Source organism: Molossus molossus, unplaced genomic scaffold (assembly GCF_014108415.1).
Source record: "Molossus molossus isolate mMolMol1 unplaced genomic scaffold, mMolMol1.p scaffold_m16_p_5, whole genome shotgun sequence".
Lineage (NCBI taxonomy): Eukaryota > Metazoa > Chordata > Mammalia > Chiroptera > Molossidae > Molossus > Molossus molossus.
Window position 1 is genome coordinate 66,264,775 of NW_023425388.1, and position 21,282 is coordinate 66,286,056.

A 21,282-nucleotide genomic window follows, 5' to 3' on the forward strand; every position below is an offset into this window, starting at 1 on the left:
GTCTAGCTAAGGGTCCATCAGTCTTGTTTATCTCTTTGAAAAACCAGCTCTTTGTTTCATTGATTTTTTTAATTGTTTTTTTGGTCTCTATGTCATTTATAGGCATTTTGCTTTTAAAGACGACCTGAAAATATAGTGGTGATTGTGCAGGTAGAGTTTTTTGTTGTTGTTGTTGTTTTTTAATGATGGGAGAAATAGCAGCAATTTTGTGTCCTGATTGTAATGCTTCCACAGAAAGAATAATTGATGGAGAAAGACCGGAAATTACTGAAGTGATGACTGAATAGGAGAAACAGAATAGTATCTTTTAAAAAAAAAAACGAGTAGCAGGGTTTGTCTTAGAAAGGGCCTGGTCAGTTTATCTCTAGAGAAGGTAAGGAAAAGCATATAGGGATAGGTGCTGGTAGATGGGTACATGCAATGGTGTAAGCAACGTCATAAACTTTAGGTGAGAAGGGAAGAAGAGGTATTGGAGATTGAATAGAAGAAATCAAGTAGTTTGAAAAAATGAATAGACTAGGCAAATGTAGTATTTTATGGGTCTGATTGAAATTCTCAAAGATGAATTTAATGTGAGACCAACCAACACAATTTTAGTTTTGTAACCATGTTCATATCTTGGGTACAGGTAGGAAATGTGTGGAAAGTTTGGAGTTAACCAGTGTTGTGGTTTATTAAATAAGTGTGGCATAAGAGAAGAGTACATACTAGAGTGGACTATGCAAACTCTTTCATGAAGGGCCAGGTAGTAAATATTTTTGCTTGTACAGGCTGTGTTATCTGTCACAGCTACTTAAGTCTGCCATTGTAGCTCAAAAGTAGCCATAGACAGTACTTAAGTGAATGAACATCACTGTGTTCCCATAAAACTCTACCTATAAAAACAGGCTACACATATTGGGTATTGTTTACTGTCCCCTGTGGTAGGCCATGGAATTTAAGCTGGATATGAAAGGGAAGAGAGAAGAACAGGAAAGTGAAGGATAGTGGAAAGGTGGTAGGGTCAATGATGTGCTGTCTCACGAAACTTTTCTGAGCTCTACTTTGCTCTTTGACCCTACATCTTGAATATGGTTTTCTCTCTGCCTGAAATGGTCCTTTCACACACAGTTTAGATGTCATCTCTTATACCTGCACCCTTACTCCCTTTGTAGTGGCTACTAACATTTAGAAAATACTCAATAAATGGTGAAAATTGAAATTCTTCACTTAGTTTGGTAGGTAAGATGATTTCAAATTGAGAAGATTAAGAGTTTGTTTACCTGCATATTTTACCTACTCAGTAGCTAATTCTAGACTTGAACACAGTGTTTCTGAACTTTGTTTTCTGCTTCAGTTTACTTATATTGTTCACATATTCAGGGTAAGGGTAGCACTCTGTTCCTCTTTTCTACTTGGTACTTAGTTGGAATTCCCTTCTTTCTTTCCAATGATCTTGGATTGGTGTCTTTATGCTGCTGAAATGGATGTTTAAACATGTGACCTGCTATAAACTTGTGAGTATGGTAACTTGCTGCCTTATAAGTTATTCTTTTTCTTTCAGTTAATTGTAGAAGACAAGTTGTTGTTAGACTAAGTATAGACTATTAGGTAACCATAGAATCTTTTTGTAGAGGTTAGAGAAATTTTAAAGAACATCTTGTCCAACTTTTGGTAGTATATTTGAAGAGACTGAAACCTAGAGAGAGTTAAGTGACTTGTACACATCAGTTAGTAGCAGAGCTAGGGCTAGAAATGTACTATTTTAGCTCCCAGTTCAGTACTCTACTGCTGTGACACCTTTTCTGACAGGATAAATCATATAATCTAAATAGTAGTTCAAATATGATTAGGAATCTTAACAATATTATAAAGGTGTGGTAGATTGTTATTATTATGGTTATATTCTGATTTAATTTTGTGTAATTAAAATTGAATCCATGAATGTGTAGAGCATTTACTCTAATTTGAATATTTAGAGACTAGCTTCTAATTGTGTTATTTTGTGTGTTTTTTTAATAAACTTTTTCAGAAAGATGAGGTCTATCTTAATCTGGTGCTGGACTATGTTCCGGAAACAGTATACAGAGTTGCCAGACATTATAGTCGAGCCAAACAGACGCTTCCTGTGATCTTTGTCAAGGTATGTAAAAATTGAGCAATTTTCCATTTTATGAAGCAATTATTATGAGCCAGGAAGAAGGGGCTAGGTATGTTTTAACTATATTATCACATCTAATACTAAGGGGGAAAAACTGCAAAGTAGGCATTGCTAGAGCTTCATTAAATTCTTGTACCGTTTTGAAGTTTGAAGCCTTTACCTTTTAAACTTTCATGACTCAGGTATTAAAGATACTTGTCATCTTTCTAACAAGTGAATTTTCCACAGACTTTAAAGTGGACTTTAATTTTGCTAGGCGTAGCACCTCTTAATTTAATTTCTGATATACTTCTTGTGCCACAAACAAGTAATCATATCATAAAATTATAAAATATAGTTAAGTATCATATTCAGTTTTTTATTGCCATTTATGTATACATTATGTCTGTAGCTGAAGTTTCAGCTTCTGATCATTTGAAATATACATAGACTCTTTCAAGGTGTTATTTAATTTTTGGTACCTAATACCAATGTCTTCTTTTTTATTTGATAGAACCCATGACAGGGTGGCTAGGAATTTATCCAGCATAATTCTGTTTAACTATCCAGTTACTAGTTATATTTCCAGTATGTCTTATACATATTTTTAAAAATTTCTTTATTAGAATTGGGATCCAAGCAAGGTTGTTCCTATATTACAACTAGCAGACTTGCTGCTGCTGCTTTTTTAAAAAATTGATTAGAGAGAGAGAGAGATTTGTCATTCCATTTATTTACACATTCATTGGTTACTTCTGATCAAACCAGAAACCTTTGTTTATTGGGACTACTTTCTAACCAGCTGAGCTACCTGGCCAGACCAGATCTGCTTCTTAATATTTCTTTCTTTTTTTTTTTTTAATATGTTTTTATTTATTTTTTAGTAAGAGAGGAAGGGAGAGAGTGAGAGAAACATTGATGTGAGAGAGATACATCAATTGGCTGCCTCCGGCATACCCCATAGCAGGGATTGAGCAAGCAGCCTGGGCATGTGCCCTGACTGGGAATCAAACTGGGACCTCTCAGTCCATGGGCTACGCTCAGTCCATTGTGCCACACCAGCTGAGTTTAATGTTACTTTTAATCTCTAATTTATTTCTCTCTCTTTTCCTCCCTCCCTCTCTCAACTTTGTTATTAAAGAAACTGAGTCATTTGACCTACAGTTTCTTGGTCTGGATTTTGTGTTTAGATTACTGTAATGTAATGTAGTGTATTACTCTTCTCTGTATTTCCTGTAAATTGGTGATTAGATAAATTTTTTATAGGAATCAAGACTACTTCATATATAGTATTGAGTGCTTTCCTAAGGAAGAACATAAAGTCTTTCTTTTTGTGATGATTGTAGCCATTGGTGATTATTGCCTAAATTAATTAATTCATTAACAGTTATAAAATGATATTTTAATGTTATTATTCCTTCTTAATTTATAAGCTAGAATAGTTCCATAAATAGAAACTTTCCCGTGTCAACTATTTTGTTACCCTGAGGTACAGTTTATATAAGACAATTTATATTTTATTACTTCCCTTTATTTACCAAAATTTATAATAATTTTTTGGTTCTATAGAATCCTCCAAATGTGACCAAGGAGGTATTTTTGTTTTATTTGTTTTAAAAGCTTCTTAGACAAGTCTTCATAATCTTTGATAGCTTCCTTCCTTTCTAGCATGACAATGCTCTAGGTTTTATCTTATACATTTCTTCCGCAGACTTGGAATGAACCCTTTTCTTCAAGGGGAACTCATTCTTTTAGTGGGAAGTGGTATTTAGAGACCACAGTCTGCATGTCAGGGGTGCTACTTAGCACAGTGTTGGTTTTTGTTTTTAAGTCTGTTTTAGTGGTCAGAGCTAGGAAATAATGTGGGTAATTTTTTCAAAGATACAATGCATCCTGTTTTCATTAAAAAAAAAAATACACTATGAGTTCATGTTGATATTTCTAATTAAATATTGGGGGGCTTAACAATCTTTCATCTCTATTTCCTTTCCCTTACTCTAAAAATTCCATTTTTCAATGACAGTGAAATTACTTACTTGTTCTGTCCCATACTATGCATACAGTAGTCTTGGGATAAAAATACCAGTACTACCAATACCAGCTGAAAATAATATAAAATCTTTTTGTAGCTCTTTTTATTCCCACGGTATAGCCCTTTGGGATGAACAGTCAAATTTCTCTATTTTAAAGACACATTGAATGATTTCTTTCCGTGATTATGCCTTAATAAGCTTTGTTTGATTTTACTTTTATTATAGATTATGTTTTAAAGTTTTTTTAGTTAATTTTACTTTAAATTTTACATCAAAATAGAAAATATTTACATAGTTTCAAAGTAAAATCTATAAAACGAGGAATATACTGTTAAAGAAGTTTAGCTTTTAGCCCTGTTTCCTCTACACTATTCCTTCCCTCCCCCAGAATTAAATATTTAAATTTTTAAGTAAGCAAATGTGTATAATTATTTTATTGCCCCATCGCCTTTTTATGTAAATAGTTACACAATATATGCACTTCCTCTACTTGCTTTTTTGATTAAAATATATTCTAGAGCCCTGGCCGGTTTGGCTCAGCGGTTAGAGCATCAGCCTGCGGACCAAAGAGTCCCAGGTTTGGTTCCCGCTAAGGGCACGTATTTCGTATTTCGGTTGCAGTTTGTCCCTGCCCCGGATTGGGTCGTGTGGGTGGCAACCAATAGATGTGTCTCTCTCACATCCATGTTTCTCTCTCTCTCTCACCACCACCCCCTCCCATTCTATCTGAAGATAAATGCAAAAAATGTCTTCTGGTGAGGATATAAAATATATGGATATATAGATATAGATATATAGATAGATATATAGATATATAGATATATAGATATATAGATATATTCTGGAGATCATCCTGTAGATATGTAGGTGGGTAGATAGATACAGAGCTATTTTGCCTTTCTTATGGCTGTATATATTAGTCTGTTGCATGGCTGTATCTTAATTTATTCAGCTGATAACCTGTTAATGGACATATTTACATATTGTTTTTCCCTTCAATAACTTTTGCCTTCACGGACCTCACCATCTAATAAGAATTTATTTAGCCTGGCCAGTTTGGCTCAGCGGTTAGAGTGTCGGCCTGTGGTCCGGAGAGACCCGGGTTCGGTTTCCGCTAAGGGCACGTACTTCGGTTGCAGTTTGTCCCCGGCCCTGGTTGGTCGTGCGGGTGGCAGCCACTCGATGTGTCCCTTCACGTCGATGTTTCTCTCTCTCTCTCTCTCTCCTTTCCTCTCTCTCCCTCCCACTCTATCTGTACAAAAATGGAAAAAATATCCTCGGGTGAGGATAAAAAAAAAAAAAAAGAATTTATTTGGCATACTTGTTGCCAAAATGGCAACTGCAGTTTTTTGTGACTCTTTGACTTTCACACTTTCTTAGGGAGTTGAGTATGTTTTATTAGTTTACTGCTTCAAATCTTTTTCTTTACCCCTTTTATAGTGCTGGTCACTTGGTAGTTGATGATAGTTATATATAAGTTAAGTTTTTGAGCATCTTTGCTTTTCTGATAAACAGCTTTTGTAATTTAATGGGTTTTTTAATAGAATTCTTAAATAGATGCTTGGCAAATCATTGATCCTGAAATTTTTTTAAATTGAAAAGACGTATTTAAGGACAGGGTCTGGATGTACACAAGAGAGCTGGATGTATTTTTGTGAATCATGAACAAACTTGTTACTACATTTGTTTTAAACAGGTTTAATAAAGCACAAAGGAGGGGATATTGGACTTGAAGTTAGATTTAATAATTTTGTAACGGTTTAAATTGTGTTCAATCTACTAATTGGGCCCCAATTATCTCCTGTAAAAATTAGGATAAATGTATATCCCATGGAGTGATTATAATAATTAAATAAACAAATAGTGAAACAAACTTGGTTTGATAGTACATGTTAAATAAATCCAAAATTACAAAAATGCGCTAAATATCTGAGTGTCTAAGAGTTTATCATTCTAGTCTTTTACATAGTGATCAAGCTATTTATTAATTACATTTTTGCGCTTTTAGTTACTAGAATAAGAATATGGCAAAATAAAGGAATATTAGTAATTAAAAGAGGCATACTCACCCAAGCCACTGCATACTATTAATATGTGATATTGGACAAATTGTTTAACCTATGTGCCTCAGTTACTTTGTGTGTAAAATAGAAATAATAGTAGTACCTATTACATAAGGGTTAAATGAAATAATACATACAAAGCACTTAGAATAATGCCTGGCATGTGATCAGTTGTTTTTCTTGTTATTGATATCTTTCTAGTATAGTAAGCTGCTCACTTATCCTATAAATATACTTTCACAGTCAAATGCAAAAAGAGATATAAAATTGCATATTTTATTTTTTATCTTGAGTTTTTGAAGATCAAGTGAAGAGAATGGAGATAGGATAGATCTTTCAGATGAATGAATGTAGTAAAAAGATACCTTAACCTCATTTAAACTCATAAGCATTTTTAGCAAAGAAAACATTTTTTCCCACTGATTCTTGCTGACTTAGACATCAATTTCTTGACACAGAGTTAATAAAGTCTCTCCTTTATTAAATTAATGTCTATGAACTCAATATCTTTTTTTAAAATAAACATCATTACTACTCCACCAACTAATCAGTTCACTCATTTTCTTTTCCTTTTTTTTTTCCATTATTGATTTTAGAGAGAGGAAGTGTGAAGGAGAGAGGGAAATAAAAACATTGATGAGAGAGAACATTCTATTGGCTACCTCCTGCATGCCCCCCACTGGGGATTAGGCCCACAACCTGGGCATGTGTCCTGACCAGGAATTGTACTGGCGACCTCTTGGTGCATGGGTCAATGCTCAGCCACTGAACCACACCAGCCGCACTGAACTCAATATCTTATGGGGACTCATTTTCTTAGCATCAGTGAATTAAACTCTTAGAACTCTGAGAGTAAGCTTTAGGAGTTGGAGATTGATTCTATGAACAATGATACAATATTAGAATTATTAAGCTTTTATTTTATTTTTTTATCCTCACTCGAGAACATTTTTCCATTTTTTGTTCAGATAGAGTGGAAGGGAGGGAGGGAAGGAGGGGGAGGGAGGGAAGGAGGGGGAGAGAGGGAGAGGGAGAGGGAGAGGGAGAGGGAGAGAGAGAGAGAGAGAGAGAGAGAGAGAGAGAGAAAACATCGATGTGAAAGGGACACATTGAGTGGTTGCCATCTGCACGACCAACCAGGGCCCGGGACAAACTGCAACCGAGGTACATGCCCTTAGCAGGAACCGAACCTGGGTCTCTCTGGACCACAGGCCGACACCCCAACCACTGAGCCAAACTGGCCAGGGCAGAATTATGAAGCTTTTAAAAAGTTGTATGGATGCCCTGGCCAGTATGGCTCAATTCGTTGGAGTGACGTCCTGTACACCAAAGGGTGGCAAGTTTGATTCCCAATCAGGGCACATACCCAGGTTTCAGGTTCCATCCCCAGTTGGAGTGCATACATGAGGCAAGTAATCGATGTCTCTCTGTCACATTGATGTTACTCTTTCTCTCTCTCCCTCTCCCTTCCTCTCTTTCTCTAAAAATGGAAAACATGTTCTTGGGTTAGGATTAAAAAAAAAAAAGTTATATGGATACCTAAATTCCTTAATTCTAACTTTGGTGGCAAAATGCTGACCTAATTCAAGATTTTGTCTGTACATTTTACATCATGCTTCATTTTAAGAAGGCTTAAACTTTTCTAGCTTTTTAGTTCAATATAGTGTTAAGGATGTACTGAAATTAACTGTCTAGTTTTCATCATGCCTGTTTGAAGGAAAGTAGATCTCATGTTAACTTGTATTAACTGTAACCTCTAAATATGGTGCCTTATGGTAATGTTTTATTTGACCCTTAATTATCTTTGTTTTGTTTTGTTTTTGTTTTTATCAAGTCACTGGTATCTTTGGTTTGAATCATTTCAAAAGGTCTTTTCCATGGTATGTAACTTTGAGGTAGAGGTCAGAAGATGAGTAGTCAGAAAAATTTAAAGTGAACCAGAACATGGACCTTGGAATAAACAGAAGGCTTAAGATAACACAATTGACCCTTTAATTCAGAAGTTAAGGGCGCTGATGTTCCCCACTCCCAGTCAAAAATTCACCTAACTTTTTACTCCCCCCTCAGACTTTACTACTAATAGCCTACTATTGACTGAAAGCCTTACTGATAACATAAGTAGTCAATTAATACATATTTTGTGTATTATATGTATTATATACTGTTTTCTTATAATAAAGTAAGCTAGAGAAAAGAAAATGTTAGTAAGAAAGTAATAAGGAAAATACATTTATGGCCCTGGCCAGTTTGGCTCAGCGGTTAGAGCGTCGGCCTGCGGTCCGGAGAGACCCGGGTTCGGTTCCCGCTAAGGGCATGTACTTCGGTTGCAGTTTGTCCCCGGCCCTGGTTGGTTGTGCGGGTCGCAGCCACTTGATGTGTCCCTTCACGTCGATGTTTCTCTCTCTCTCTCCCTTCCTCTCTCTCCCTCCCATTCTATCTGTACAAAAAATGGAAAAATATCCTCGGGTGAGGATTAAAAAAAAAAAAAAAAAAAAGAAAATACATTTATGGTACTATACTATATTTATTGATACTGTAAGTTTATATCATCTGTTTATGTAAGATTTATCATCTCATAGTCTTTCGGTACCTGTATTATTATTGTCTTTATGACCCAAAACACTGTAGAAATTATATGTATTACTAACATTAGACATAAAAATTGAAAAGATACAAAAAAGAAATTTAGTTTATTTACAGTCATAACAATTCATACATTAATAACAAAAAAGCAACAACATGATAGCTTTATGGTAGCCTAGTATAATCAATGTGTTTGTTTCACAGTAGTAAGGAAATCTCCAAAAAAGTGTTCAGTACATTTGTTGAAAAAAAAAAAAATCCACATATAACTTGGACCCATGCAGTTCAAACCCATGTTGTTCAAGGGTCAGTTGTACTCACTTTTTTCATAAAATTCCTCTCCCCCAGTCAAGAATCTGATTCTTTCTTCCATGCAGACCCAGTTTCTTGGTGCTTCTTTCCCAAATAAAATTGAAGTGAATATTATTTTAAGTTGAAGGCAGTAGTCAGCTAGGATCTGTTTTTAAATGGCATTTTAAAGTCTACTTATTTTTGGAGGATAACAGGAAGTATAGTGATGCTATTAATGGCGTTACTGCTATCTTGATTAGATCATTGATTATACGTTTTTTCAGTTCATATGTGAATTTTTCCAGGCCTCTATATTGATAACCTCCGGAGCTGACATCTCAGAAAATTATTATTCTGAAGATGAAATTGCAAATACTTTTAAAGAGCAATGAACTTAAAAAACTGAAGACTTGGCTTTTGTTCTAAACTTTGTTACTTATTAGTCACATGATTTGGAATACCTCTCTGAGCTTTTTATTTGTTTAAAAAAAAAATCTTAGGTTTGTTGTATGATGTTAGTAAAATAAAAAAAATTATAAGGCACATTGTAAAATTTCCTTTTTTAAGTTATTAAAGGATGTTGTAAATATAATGTTAATGGAACTAGCTAATTAATATAGAAATGACATGAAACTTGTTAAAGGAAGATTGAGTGCTAATAATCCCCAGCATTTCACCTGTTCTGTTCTGAAAATCTGTTATTTTATTTACTGCTTAAGGATTCTGATTGTTTGGGATAGAAAGTATTCCATTAATTTTTGCTATTTATTTCAGTTGTATATGTATCAGCTGTTTCGAAGTTTAGCCTATATTCATTCCTTTGGAATCTGCCATCGAGATATTAAACCACAGAACCTCTTGTTGGACCCTGATACAGCTGTCTTAAAACTCTGTGACTTTGGAAGGTGAGTTAGCTCTCTTTTCTTCTCCCTTCCCTCTCCTACCTCACTCTTACACTCCATCTTTTTTTTAAATACTGTAATGCTTATTCAAGCAAGTACTGCAGCTTCATGTGAGGGTAGTTTTGGTAAATTCTGTCAGAATTACAAATGTATATACTCTTTCATCCAGTAATTTAACTCCTACTAATTATTCCCTTAGAAATACACATTTACAAAATAGTGTATGTACAGGGTTTTTTATTATAGCATTGTTTATCGGTGTCTGTCAGTAGGGAAATGACCAGATAAATTATGGCATGAGGTGGCTCTTTATAAATTGAAAAGGAATGTTCTCTAAGAAATTTCAAAATTTAAAAAGCAAGATCAAGCCCTGGCCGGTTTGGCTCAGCATTTATAGCGTTGGCCTGCAGTCCAGAGAGACCTGGGTCTGCTTCCCACTGGGGGCATGTGCCTGCCTCGGTTGCAGTTTGGCCCCGGGCCCTGGTTGGGTCGTGCGGGTGGCGGCCACTGGATGTGTCTCTTTCACATCAATGTTTCTCTCTTTCTCTTCCTCTCTCTCCCTCCCACTCTATCTGAATATGGAAAAATGTCCTCAGGTGAGGATTAAAAAAAAGCAAGGTCAAGTCTGGCCCATGTGGCTCAGTTGGTTTGGAGTGTTGTTCCTTATACCAAAAGGAGGTAGGCTTGATTCCTGAGAGAAAGAGGGTGACTCCATCTAATAGTGAAGAAATATACAGGCTGTGCTGTTTCCAATATTACCTTCACTATCTTATAGTTAATTTCTGACTATATAATTAAAATCTGTCTTGTTAATAAAAAAATTCTTCACAATTTAGAAATGTCTTATCAGTCAATACTGAAAAGTGTTGCGATTTTTATGCAACCTGAAAACAGGTTATAATATTTATTGATTTATAAAAATGGTTGCTGTGTGTCAGTGCTTGTGGAAAATGTCAAAAAATAAACTGCCTCCCACCTTCAAAATTGGTGATGAAGGAAGACTAGGTTAAGATCAAAGTTATCATGAATCAGAAATAAATGAAAGAAAAGAAAGTCCAAACTTTGAAGACGTTGTGATCACTTTCATCTATCTCTTCTGTGATTTTCCTGTACTTTTACCGCAAAATTTTCTTACCTTTCCTTGCTACTTGCTTTTTTATTTTTATATTGTTTGTATTAATTTCCTGTGTTTATTTTTCTTATTATTGTATGTCAGAATAGTTAGCTTCTACAGCAGTTTGTTTATTTCAATGTGTTTCCGAGTTATCTTGGGAGACATCTCAAAAGAAACTAAATTTATTGTAATGTTTAAAATATATGCCATAAAGTTTTGAAAGGACAGTTGGATTAAGAGAATATGTTAAACTCAGGACAATGAGCTCGGTCAGTGTGGTTCTGTGGATTAAGCATTGTCCCATGGACTGAGAGGTCCTGGTTCGATTTCCGGTCAGGGTACATGCCCTGGTTATGGGCTCAATCCCCAGCAGGGGGTGTGCAGCAGGCAGCCAGTCGATGTTTCTCTCTCTCTTCCTTCCTCTCTCTCTCAAAAAATCAATTAAAAAAATATATATTAAACTCAGGACAACAAGATTAGAATTCATAGGCTGTGAATAACTCTGCCCTTAAGAAATGAGCCTGTCTTTTTTTATTGAGTATTGGATGTTTAGACAGTTAATTTTGACTAAGATGGTGGAAAAATAGATTGGGTCTGTAAGTCTTGGGATAGTCACTCTGAATCAGAAGTCATAATATAAAGGAGTGGCCAATTTCTTACCATTAAAAAAAAATTGGGTAAAAAGTATTCTTATATTATAATCTGTTACCATGCTTTTTGGTGAGAAAACAGGTACCTCTTACTTTTCTGCCCTTTCTTCTTGGTGTTTTAGAGGTAGAATTTAGGGAACAAAGAATCAAAAGAAATTCAGCATTTATCCTTCTGTGACTTTTTATCTTTTTTTCCTTAGGTGACAGTTGACAAATGTAGTCTTTAAAAAGTACTGTTACTTTTAAAATTAAAGTCATACTAAAATTGTGTTTCTTTTGTCAGATACAGTTATGGTTCGTATTTCCTTTTCATGTGCGACATGATTAGATTTACATGAATCCTAGATAAAGATTTAGTTTTGTGCATGATAGCAGTTTAGGTTCTTTAAGGTTTAGATTTAGTTTTAAATTTTTCTGCTTTTTATTTTTGTTAGTGCAAAGCAGCTGGTCCGAGGAGAACCCAATGTTTCGTATATCTGTTCTCGGTACTATAGGGCACCAGAGTTGATCTTTGGAGCCACTGATTATACCTCTAGTATAGGTAAGTACTGAATCTGAATATAATGGCTTGTAACTATTAATTGAATCTTGTTTTAGTAATTTAGTATTATTAATCTATACTTTCACTTAAATATAAAGATGAGTATGCCCTGAAATACGGTTTTTTTAAAGATTGATATGCAAAAATGTGTACAGTATTTAAAGAATTACCTTTTAGAAATTAAAAAGATACATATTTACTATTCTACTTTTAGGTTTGGATTTTTTCAAATAATGAAGTTATTTTTTTATGATTGCATGATTTCTTTATGATTATATCTGTTTTTAACTTAAACTTTCAAATAAATTCTAAATATACCTTTTCTTTCCTTTTTAAAAAAAATTCCCCTGAAATTCTACTCATTTTTGAGCTTGATCAGTAGTTGGAGAATTTGCATTTATTAAGTTTATGATGAAAGTAATATGATGACCATATTGTTGACATTCTTACTATGTTGTCCCAATTAGTTATATAATTTTATTTAATTATTTATGTATTTAATCCTCACCCAAGGATATTTTTCTATTTATCTTTGGTAGAGTGGGAGGGAGGGAGAGAGAAACACTGATGTAAGAGACACACTGACTGGTTGCCTTCCCCATAACCCCAAACAGGGCTGGGGACCAAACCGTAACCAAGGTACATGCCCTTGGCCGGAATCGAACCTGCGACTCATTGGTTTGCGAGTTAATGCTCTACCACTGAGCCAAACTGGCCTGGGCAAGTTATGTAAGTTTATTTCAGATTTTCCAAAAAAAAAAGTTCTGTCTTTTTCATTAGTAGTTTGGCTAAACCCACTAATTCTGTAGAAGTCTTCATGCAAGATCTTTAGTGTCAGAGGAATTGAATAAAGGCAATTGAATTGAACAGAGATAATTTGCTCCAATCTTCATTGACTTCCCCATTTTTGCCCAGTAGTAGGAGTGAACATGGAGAATATGATCAACTGGACATAAATAGAAAGCTAAGGAAGAAGGTGAAACCTTAGGCTAAGTGCAAATGGAGGTCAAAATTATTTTATCATTATATATTATTTCTGAAGAGGACTCTTTAGTCCAAAAACAGAAACAAAAGCATACAATACCAAGCTACAAATAACAACAACAACAACCCCCAAACTTCAGTAACAGAAAACTAGGAAAAACCACAACTTGGGTGATTTTTGTCTTTCGATACAAATAGAAAATCTCTGATATGAACAAAGATCACTAAACAAATACACCTACCAGTTTTATAATGCCAAAGGGCAAAATGCCAAGGGACCAGCCGTTTTACCCACTATTTCTTTTGCACCACTAGTGCAAATGTGAACACAGTGAAAAAGGCAGATAACATCTTAGTCTTCTTTTGAAAATAGCCTTGCCCTTCAGGAACTCGGAAAAGGTTCAGGGGCTCCAGGGCTCAGGAGCCCATACTTGAGACCTGTGACACTGAAGGATAGAGAGTATAATTGTATGTATGTGTGTGTGTGTGGTGTGTGTAATGCTCAGAGTTTTGTCACAGCTACATCATTGACATGTTAAGGTTAAGGGGCAAATAAGAAATATTGAAAAGGATATTTTGGTTGTACTAGAACTAGATTTGAGTTCTAGGTTTATTACTATTTAGCTAAGCTGTAAAGTGGAGATTACTAACAGTTCTGCCTACCCTTCTGAGTGGCTGTGAGGATTAAATAAAATGTTAGTGAAAGTACTATAGAGCCCTGGCCGGTTTGGCTCAGCAGTTAGAGTGTCGGCCTGCGGTCCAGAGAGACCCGGGTTCGGTTCCCGCTAAGGGCGCGTACCTCGGTTGCAGTTTGTCCCCGGCCCTGGTCGGTTGTGCGGGTAGCAGCCACTCGATGTGTCCCTTTCACATCGATGTTTCTCTCTCTCTCTCTGTTCCTCTCTCACCTTCCCACTCTACCTGAGCAAAAAATGGAAAAATGTCCTCGGGTGAGGATAAAAAAAAGAAAGTACTATAGAAATGTAAAGTAGTATTCTTTTTGTGGTATTTGTTGATTTGACTCTCCCCAAAGCAAATTTTAGCCCTTTATCTTTGGGATGTCATAGGATTTTTCCAGCTGCTTTATATTTTATTCAAGTATATGCTATTCATCATCTGCATACCAGGTACTGGGATGAGTTGTATCTAAGTAAATACAATTTGCTTCTTTCCAAAAGTTATGACCACATCATCTGACACATTAAGGTATATTTATATAAACCTTTGATCCTCTTAAGAGTGCATTACTTCTAAAAATGTCCATGTGCCTAGCAGTTCTTTGAAATCTTCTCACACAAAAAAAGGGCAGTATAGTCTGTTTTCTCTATTAGGAACCAATTCTCTGGATGTTTCGAGTACCTGTTTCCAGTAGCCTCCTTTGCATGGCTAAAGCCAGACTCTTTTTTTTAATGTCTTCGAATTGATTTCATTTTTTGTTAATTTAATTAATTTATTTTTATTACAGATGGTTCTTCTTTTCCCCCCATTAGCACCCTCCTCCCGTCTCCCACCCCCAAATCTATTGATGGACACTTGGCCAGATCTTAGCAATTGCAAATAATGCTGCTTTGAACATAGGAGTGCATATATTCTTCTTGATTGGTCTTTCAGGATTCTTAGGATATATTCCAAGAAGTGGAATCACTGGGTCAAATGGCACTTCAATTTTTACTTTTTTGAAGAAACACCATATTGTTTTCCATAGTGTTTGTACCAGTCTGCATTCCCACCAGCAGTGTACTAGAGTCCCCTTTTCTCCACACCCTCGCCAGCACTTGTTGTTTGATGATTTGTTGATGACAGGTGTGAGGTGATACCTCATAGTTGTTTTAATTTGCATGTCTCTGATGATTATTGATGTTGAGCATATTTTCATATGTCTCTTGGCCATTTGTATGTCCTGTTTGGAGAGGTGTCTATTTTGGTCCTCTGCCCAGTTTTTATTTGGATTCTCTGTCTTCCTTTTGAGTTGCATGAGTACTCTATATATTTTGGAAATTAACCCCTTATCTTATGTATCATTAGCAATTATGCTCTCCCATATAGTGGGTTCACTTTTCATTTTGATGGTTATTTCTTTTGCTGTACAGCAGCTTTTTAGCTTGATGTAGTCCATAAAGCCAGATTCTGACTTCTGACTTTCTATGTTTAGGATGCACCCTATGCCACCGATTTAACTCTCGGGCCTTTTAAATCCTTATAAGCCTGTATTTGGACTCTCTTTTTATACTTAGGACAATTGCCTCTTAACACTCTGGAAGATTTGTAAACAGACAAAAACAAAGGTATTGAGAAGTGTACTAATACAGGTACATTTTAGAAATATTTTAAATGATGTTTAAAGTGAAAAGAGTAGCTGGTTCTGACTAGGTTATTGTCATATTTGGATATAACCAAAGCTAAGACTGTTGGCTGTGATTATATTGTCTTTCTAAGAAATGGTAGAATGGCTTCTTTAAGATAAGGAATTGAGTTTACCAGATCCTTGAAGAAATAGTTATTCTGTGATATGAGGTAATTATTCAAGACAGTGGCATATTGATTGGGAATTAAAATTAGGATCCAGGCCTACTTTTGCTATTTAGTAGCTTTATCTTGGACAAGTCACTGATTGTGCCTTAATTTCCTTATCTGTGAAGTAAGTTTGTTAAATGAGATGGTCTTAAAAAGTTGCTTTTACCATGAAACAAAGTATGAAATAGAATACTCTTTTGGCTTAAATTCCAAATAACCAGAAAATTCAGTGTGTCAAAGCACTTACTTTTTTGTGCCTTCTGTTTACTTCTGTTTTATTCTGTTGGGGGAATATTACCCATTTGTCTTGTGAGGTAAGAACAGAAGAAATTTTGGTGTCTGCCAGAAAGTAAATGATACATATCTTGGTTTTAGTAATTTGCCTGTGTTAACATGTATTGACGACCACTAGTATAATTACCACGTGAGTGTTTTGATTTATTCTCCTGTGGCAACTACTTTAATGTTTTACTCCTTTGTCTCCCATATTGATAGCTTGAATCCTGCACAAGGAAGTGTTTCCCATGTGGTGGTTTTTGTTTTTGTTGTTTTTTTTTTAATGAAGGTGTTATTATTTTCTTGCAATTTTTCCAGCCATCTCTTCTGAGGTGAATTATTCTGTATCATAGAGGAAAGAAGTGAGTGCCTATTACCTTTCATCTAATTAGCTAGGTAAAGGGATATCTTTAAATCTAGATCAAAATAAATCACATTAATAAGGAGATATATTTTTCCACTTGAGCTTAAAAGATAGTATTACTATAGGCTTTGAGTAAAGATTTCCTAGCAGGTTTTCATATTTGCTTCATTTAACCAATACCTAATGCGTCAAGGAGAGCTTTTTTAGTCTATATTTGCAAAATAGGTGTCTTGGTTGTCATTATTTGGAACTGGACCAAATCAACTTGAATTTTTTAAATGAATTTTTTGTCATTGTTTTTCTAGGTTAGTAAAAAGTAGTCACTAAAGTGGGGCTTTTCAGTTCGTTTTCATAGTGCATCTTACCATATCAGACCTCTTAAATTATCTGTTGTCCCATGCTATTTCACTGTTCTTCCTCCCTGCTGATAGATGGGAAAGCCCAGCAATGAATTTTATATTCATCTGTCTAAAGCATTTGATTATTGGTTTATTCAAAACCCAGCAATCTCAGGCATCCAGAAACTGAAAATTAGCTTTTCTTTACAGGAAGACTTAATGGTGAGCTGTAAATAGAGTGACCATATAATTTATCTTCCCACTTGTTAATACTTTTAAAAGAGAAAGCAGATGCTATTATTAATGATTCCAGGGCAATAGATTTAAATCAGGACTCTCTTGGGTAAGCCAGAATGTATGCTTTAAATTACTTTCTAATTTATCAATTAAATTTTTAACGGCTTTCTCCTCAAGGATTAAGGTTTCTACTTTGATTTAACAGTGAATTATTTCTTTATTTGTGAAATAAAGTATATTCTTCTGTTTTTACATTTAAAAATGGTAATATATTTAAGCACCTCTTTTCTGTCAATAGTACAGCATAAAAGTCAACCACTTAAAGTCCAAAATTTTTTCTCAGAATTTTCATTGGCTTAAAACTCTGTGTACGGGAGATTGAACCCTAGGTTGTTGCTACTCTGTACACATCTATTAATGTGCAGAGATTATGTCACTTTGCCTTATTTTTATTTTTAAGTATGATAAGTAACTAATCATGCCCTATGTTTTGGTTCTATAATTCCTTGTCTTGGTTGTTGAAGACTTGAACACCTGATATTTTATAATAAATAGACTTTACCTTTTATTGGAATATTGTTATTGGCCTTGATTTTAAAATGCATTAGGAATAGTTTGACTTTTTTCCTCTGTTCTTGATTGTGCTATCTTTTGCTTGTGACATTTATTCGGTGATCAAAGTAAAATTAGAAAAACGTATACAGATATTTTTCAACTCAAGCTACACAGTATTAATAAACCTTGGTTTTTTTTCAGACGTATGGTCTGCAGGCTGTGTGCTGGCTGAGCTGTTGCTAGGACAACCAATATTTCCAGGGGACAGTGGTGTGGATCAATTGGTAGAAATAATCAAGGTAAGGAGGTTGAATTGGAATTTTGAACTGGAGGGAATTTTAACTATTCTAAGAATGCATATTACATGCACACCCAAGAAACACTTAAAGCGGAGAAAGTGATTCATGATCATATAGCAAGTTCAGCTATAGAGAAAGTGTAAGAACACAGATTTTGGGGCTCTAATTGAGTTATTCTTTTGTTGTATGATCGTGGAAAAGCCATTTTGGATATCTGATGCAAAGGAGGGATATATCTGTTTTTTAAAGTACTTAAAAACTTTAAGACCATGAAAATATTTATAAAGTGAATAAAAGCAGAAGCTATGTCTGTTTTTTCTAACCACACACTCTTTGTTCTTGATAATTTGCTGAGTACATAGGAGATACTTGCATCTATTCAATATATAAATATTTGTAGAATGAAAGACTGAATATCTGCATGTATGTGTGGACCACTGACAGGAGCAGAATTTTGATTCATAGGTTTAATATAATTTTATTTATTAGGTCTATCAACACTGTTATTAACAATACTAGGTTTGAAATATAATTATGTTGGCCTTGGCCGGTTTTGCTCAGTGGTTAGAGCGTCAGCCTGCGGTCCAGAGAGACCTGGGTTCGGTTCCCGCCAAGGGTGCGTACCTCCATTGCAGTTTGTCCCCTGCCCTGGTTGGTTGTGCGGGTGGCGGCCACTCGATGTGTCCCTTTCACGTTGATGTTTCTCTCTCTCCCTCTCTCTTCCTCCCACTCTATCTGAACAAAAAATGGAAAGGTATTCTCGAGTGAGGATAAAATATATATACACACACATACACACACACACACATATATACATTATCTTGGAATTAATATTATCTCTTAAGGACAGTAGGAGTGAGATTATAATTGAACTTTGAAATGTAATTTTAAAAACTTGTAACATTTGATCTCTTAAAGAATTTCCTATCCCCTTTTTTTTTTTAAATCCTCACCCGAGGACATTTTTCCATTTTTTGTTCAGGCAGAGTGGGAGGGAGAAGGAGGAACAGAGAGGGAGAGAGAGGAACATCGACGTGAAAGGGACACATCGAGTGGCTGCCATCTGCATGACCAACCAGGGCCAGGTACAAACTGCAACCGAGGTACGCGCCCTTAGCAGGAACCAAACCTGGGTCTCTCAGGACCTCAAGCTGACGTTCCAACCGTTGAGCCAATCTGGCCAGGGCTCCCATCCCTTTTTTTTTTTAAATCTATATATTTAGACCACTACGTTAGTACATTCTAAAGTTAGTTTGGCTAAAGCAGCAACACCTACTGTCTTTGGACTTTATTCTTTAAAAAAAAAATTTTTCCCTTTATTGATTTTAGAAAGAGAAGAAGGGAGAGGGAGAAAGAGATAGAAACATCATTAGGAGAGAACATCAATTGGCCGCCTCCTGCATGATCCCCACTGGGAATTTGGCCCACAACCTGGGCATTTTCCCTGACCAGGAATCAAACGGGCAACCTCTTGGTGTATGGGTCAGCACTCAACCACTGAGTCATACCAGCTGGGCTGGACTTTATTCTTGATTTTCCAAATGGTTCATTTCATAGAAGTGAAAAATTGAAAATCTCCAATGCAAGAACCTTCTTAGTTACAGTCCTGACAGATGGTTTTCCAGTGTTTTCTTGCACTTCCAGCCATCAGTTTGCTACTTTGGGATGCAGCCTGTTCTGTATCTGTACAGCTTGAATTTAGTTTTACTGTGTTGAGCTGTAATTCCTTGGTAACTTTTTAAAAAATGTTTTTATTGATTATTTAGAGAGAAGGGAGAGAGAGATAGAAACATCAATCGGCTGCCTTCTGCATGCCCCCTACTGTGGATGGAGCCCAAAACCTGGGCTTGAGCCCTGACTGGCTGGTTATGAAACTGGGACCTTTCAGTCTATGAGTCGATGTTTAATCCACTGAACCAGACTGGCTGAGCCTCCTTGGTAACTTTTACCAGTTGTACACAGGATGGTGATTAAATTTTAAAATCCTTGTACTTCATTCTATAAAAAAGTTACTTTTGATAGATATCAGTGTATGCATGCAAGTGTGGTTGAAAAGATCAGTGTGTATTCAAGAATCTTTTTTGCTGTCCATATAATTTACGGTTTGCACCTGAGATCACTGTGGTATTGGTATTTGCAGTCTGTGTTTTTTTAAGAAGGAAGGGGTAACCATCTTTTAGTTTCCAATTGAACCTTTAACCTTTGTTCAACAGTTGTACTTCCTGATTCCCACACTACACTCAAATCTGAATTCCAATATTTTTATCTTTTTGTTTCCTAAAAACCTAGTATTTCCCCATTATTCAGATTTTCTCATACAGGGTTTGGCAAACTTTTTCTGTAAAGGGCTAGATAAAATATTTTGGGCTTTGTGGGCTAAAATGCAAATCATAGAGACATATAATGAGAGAAAATACATTTCCCCAGATTTTTATTGATGAAATTCAAGATATGCACAACCAATCAACACAGACATTAGGTTGGGGAAAGCAGGAGGTGGGTAGGAGTGGGAACGAGGAGGTAAGTGGGGAAAAAAGGGAGCATCTGTAACACTCTCAACAATAAAAATAAAGTTAGTGTTCACTACCATCAAATTGATGGCAAATGATTATCTGTGAGGTCAGCTCTTAGTTCACGGGTCCTACAAAAATAGAAGTTGGACCATAGTTTGCTGACCCCCTGCTGTAGTGCAACAATTTAGCATTTTTTCTACCCCCAGGCTTTCACTTGGTGAACTCACAACACAGTTCTCTGGACATATTGCCATTCCATTTGTCCTATATGTTTAGCTTACTAGAATTGTGTCATTTCTCTACTGATTATAGTTAAGAATTATCATTAATTTTAATCAGTTATGCATGATACAAATGAAATTGCTCAGGAAGCTACATGCACATCTGTGGTAAGTCCACAGCTCATGTTTGCCATCTTGTCTTATAAACATTTATGTCTAGAGCTTTTTACCATTTTTTGTCTAGTCCTTACAGTTCAGTTTTCTGCTAATACTGGTTTGTGCTTATTTATAGATTTTAGTAGAAATTGTCAGTTTGTTATCAATGATTTAGACTTTATTTTTATTTGGGCCTTACTTGTTGCAGGCTGGTCCATGATTGATTTGTAGCAGTAGGACAACTCTAAAACAAAACTTTTTCTTTTATGTGTTTTCTTTGTTATTTTGCTTTTATACATAAGGAAATGTAATCATCATGCTACTATAGTTCCAAGTCACTGTCTGTAAATATTTTGAAAGAGATATGAGATCATGGAATTAGCACTCCAGAACACTTTGGAATAGCCAGCTTCTTGGTCCCTTTTACAATACTAAGCATGACTTCCCTGGATAGATGAAATATTAGTACTAGTTTGCCATCTATTTGGTGGCCTGAAGTTATCCATTTCATTAAGGTTAATAGACATTGTAT

General features: G+C 35.5%; 1 protein-coding gene across 2 annotated transcripts in view; it reads left to right on the top strand.

The window, feature by feature from the left end:
• The window catches only part of GSK3B (glycogen synthase kinase 3 beta), a 179,611-nt gene that overhangs the window by 104,680 nt on the left and 53,649 nt on the right, over positions 1-21,282 (top strand). For both annotated transcript variants that reach the window (XM_036243905.1, XM_036243903.1), the window contains exons 4-7: positions 2,012-2,122; positions 9,864-9,994; positions 12,190-12,296; positions 17,763-17,860. In XM_036243905.1, the coding sequence (XP_036099798.1) occupies positions 2,012-2,122; positions 9,864-9,994; positions 12,190-12,296; positions 17,763-17,860 (447 nt within the window). The remainder of the gene's footprint in view (positions 1-2,011; positions 2,123-9,863; positions 9,995-12,189; positions 12,297-17,762; positions 17,861-21,282) is intronic.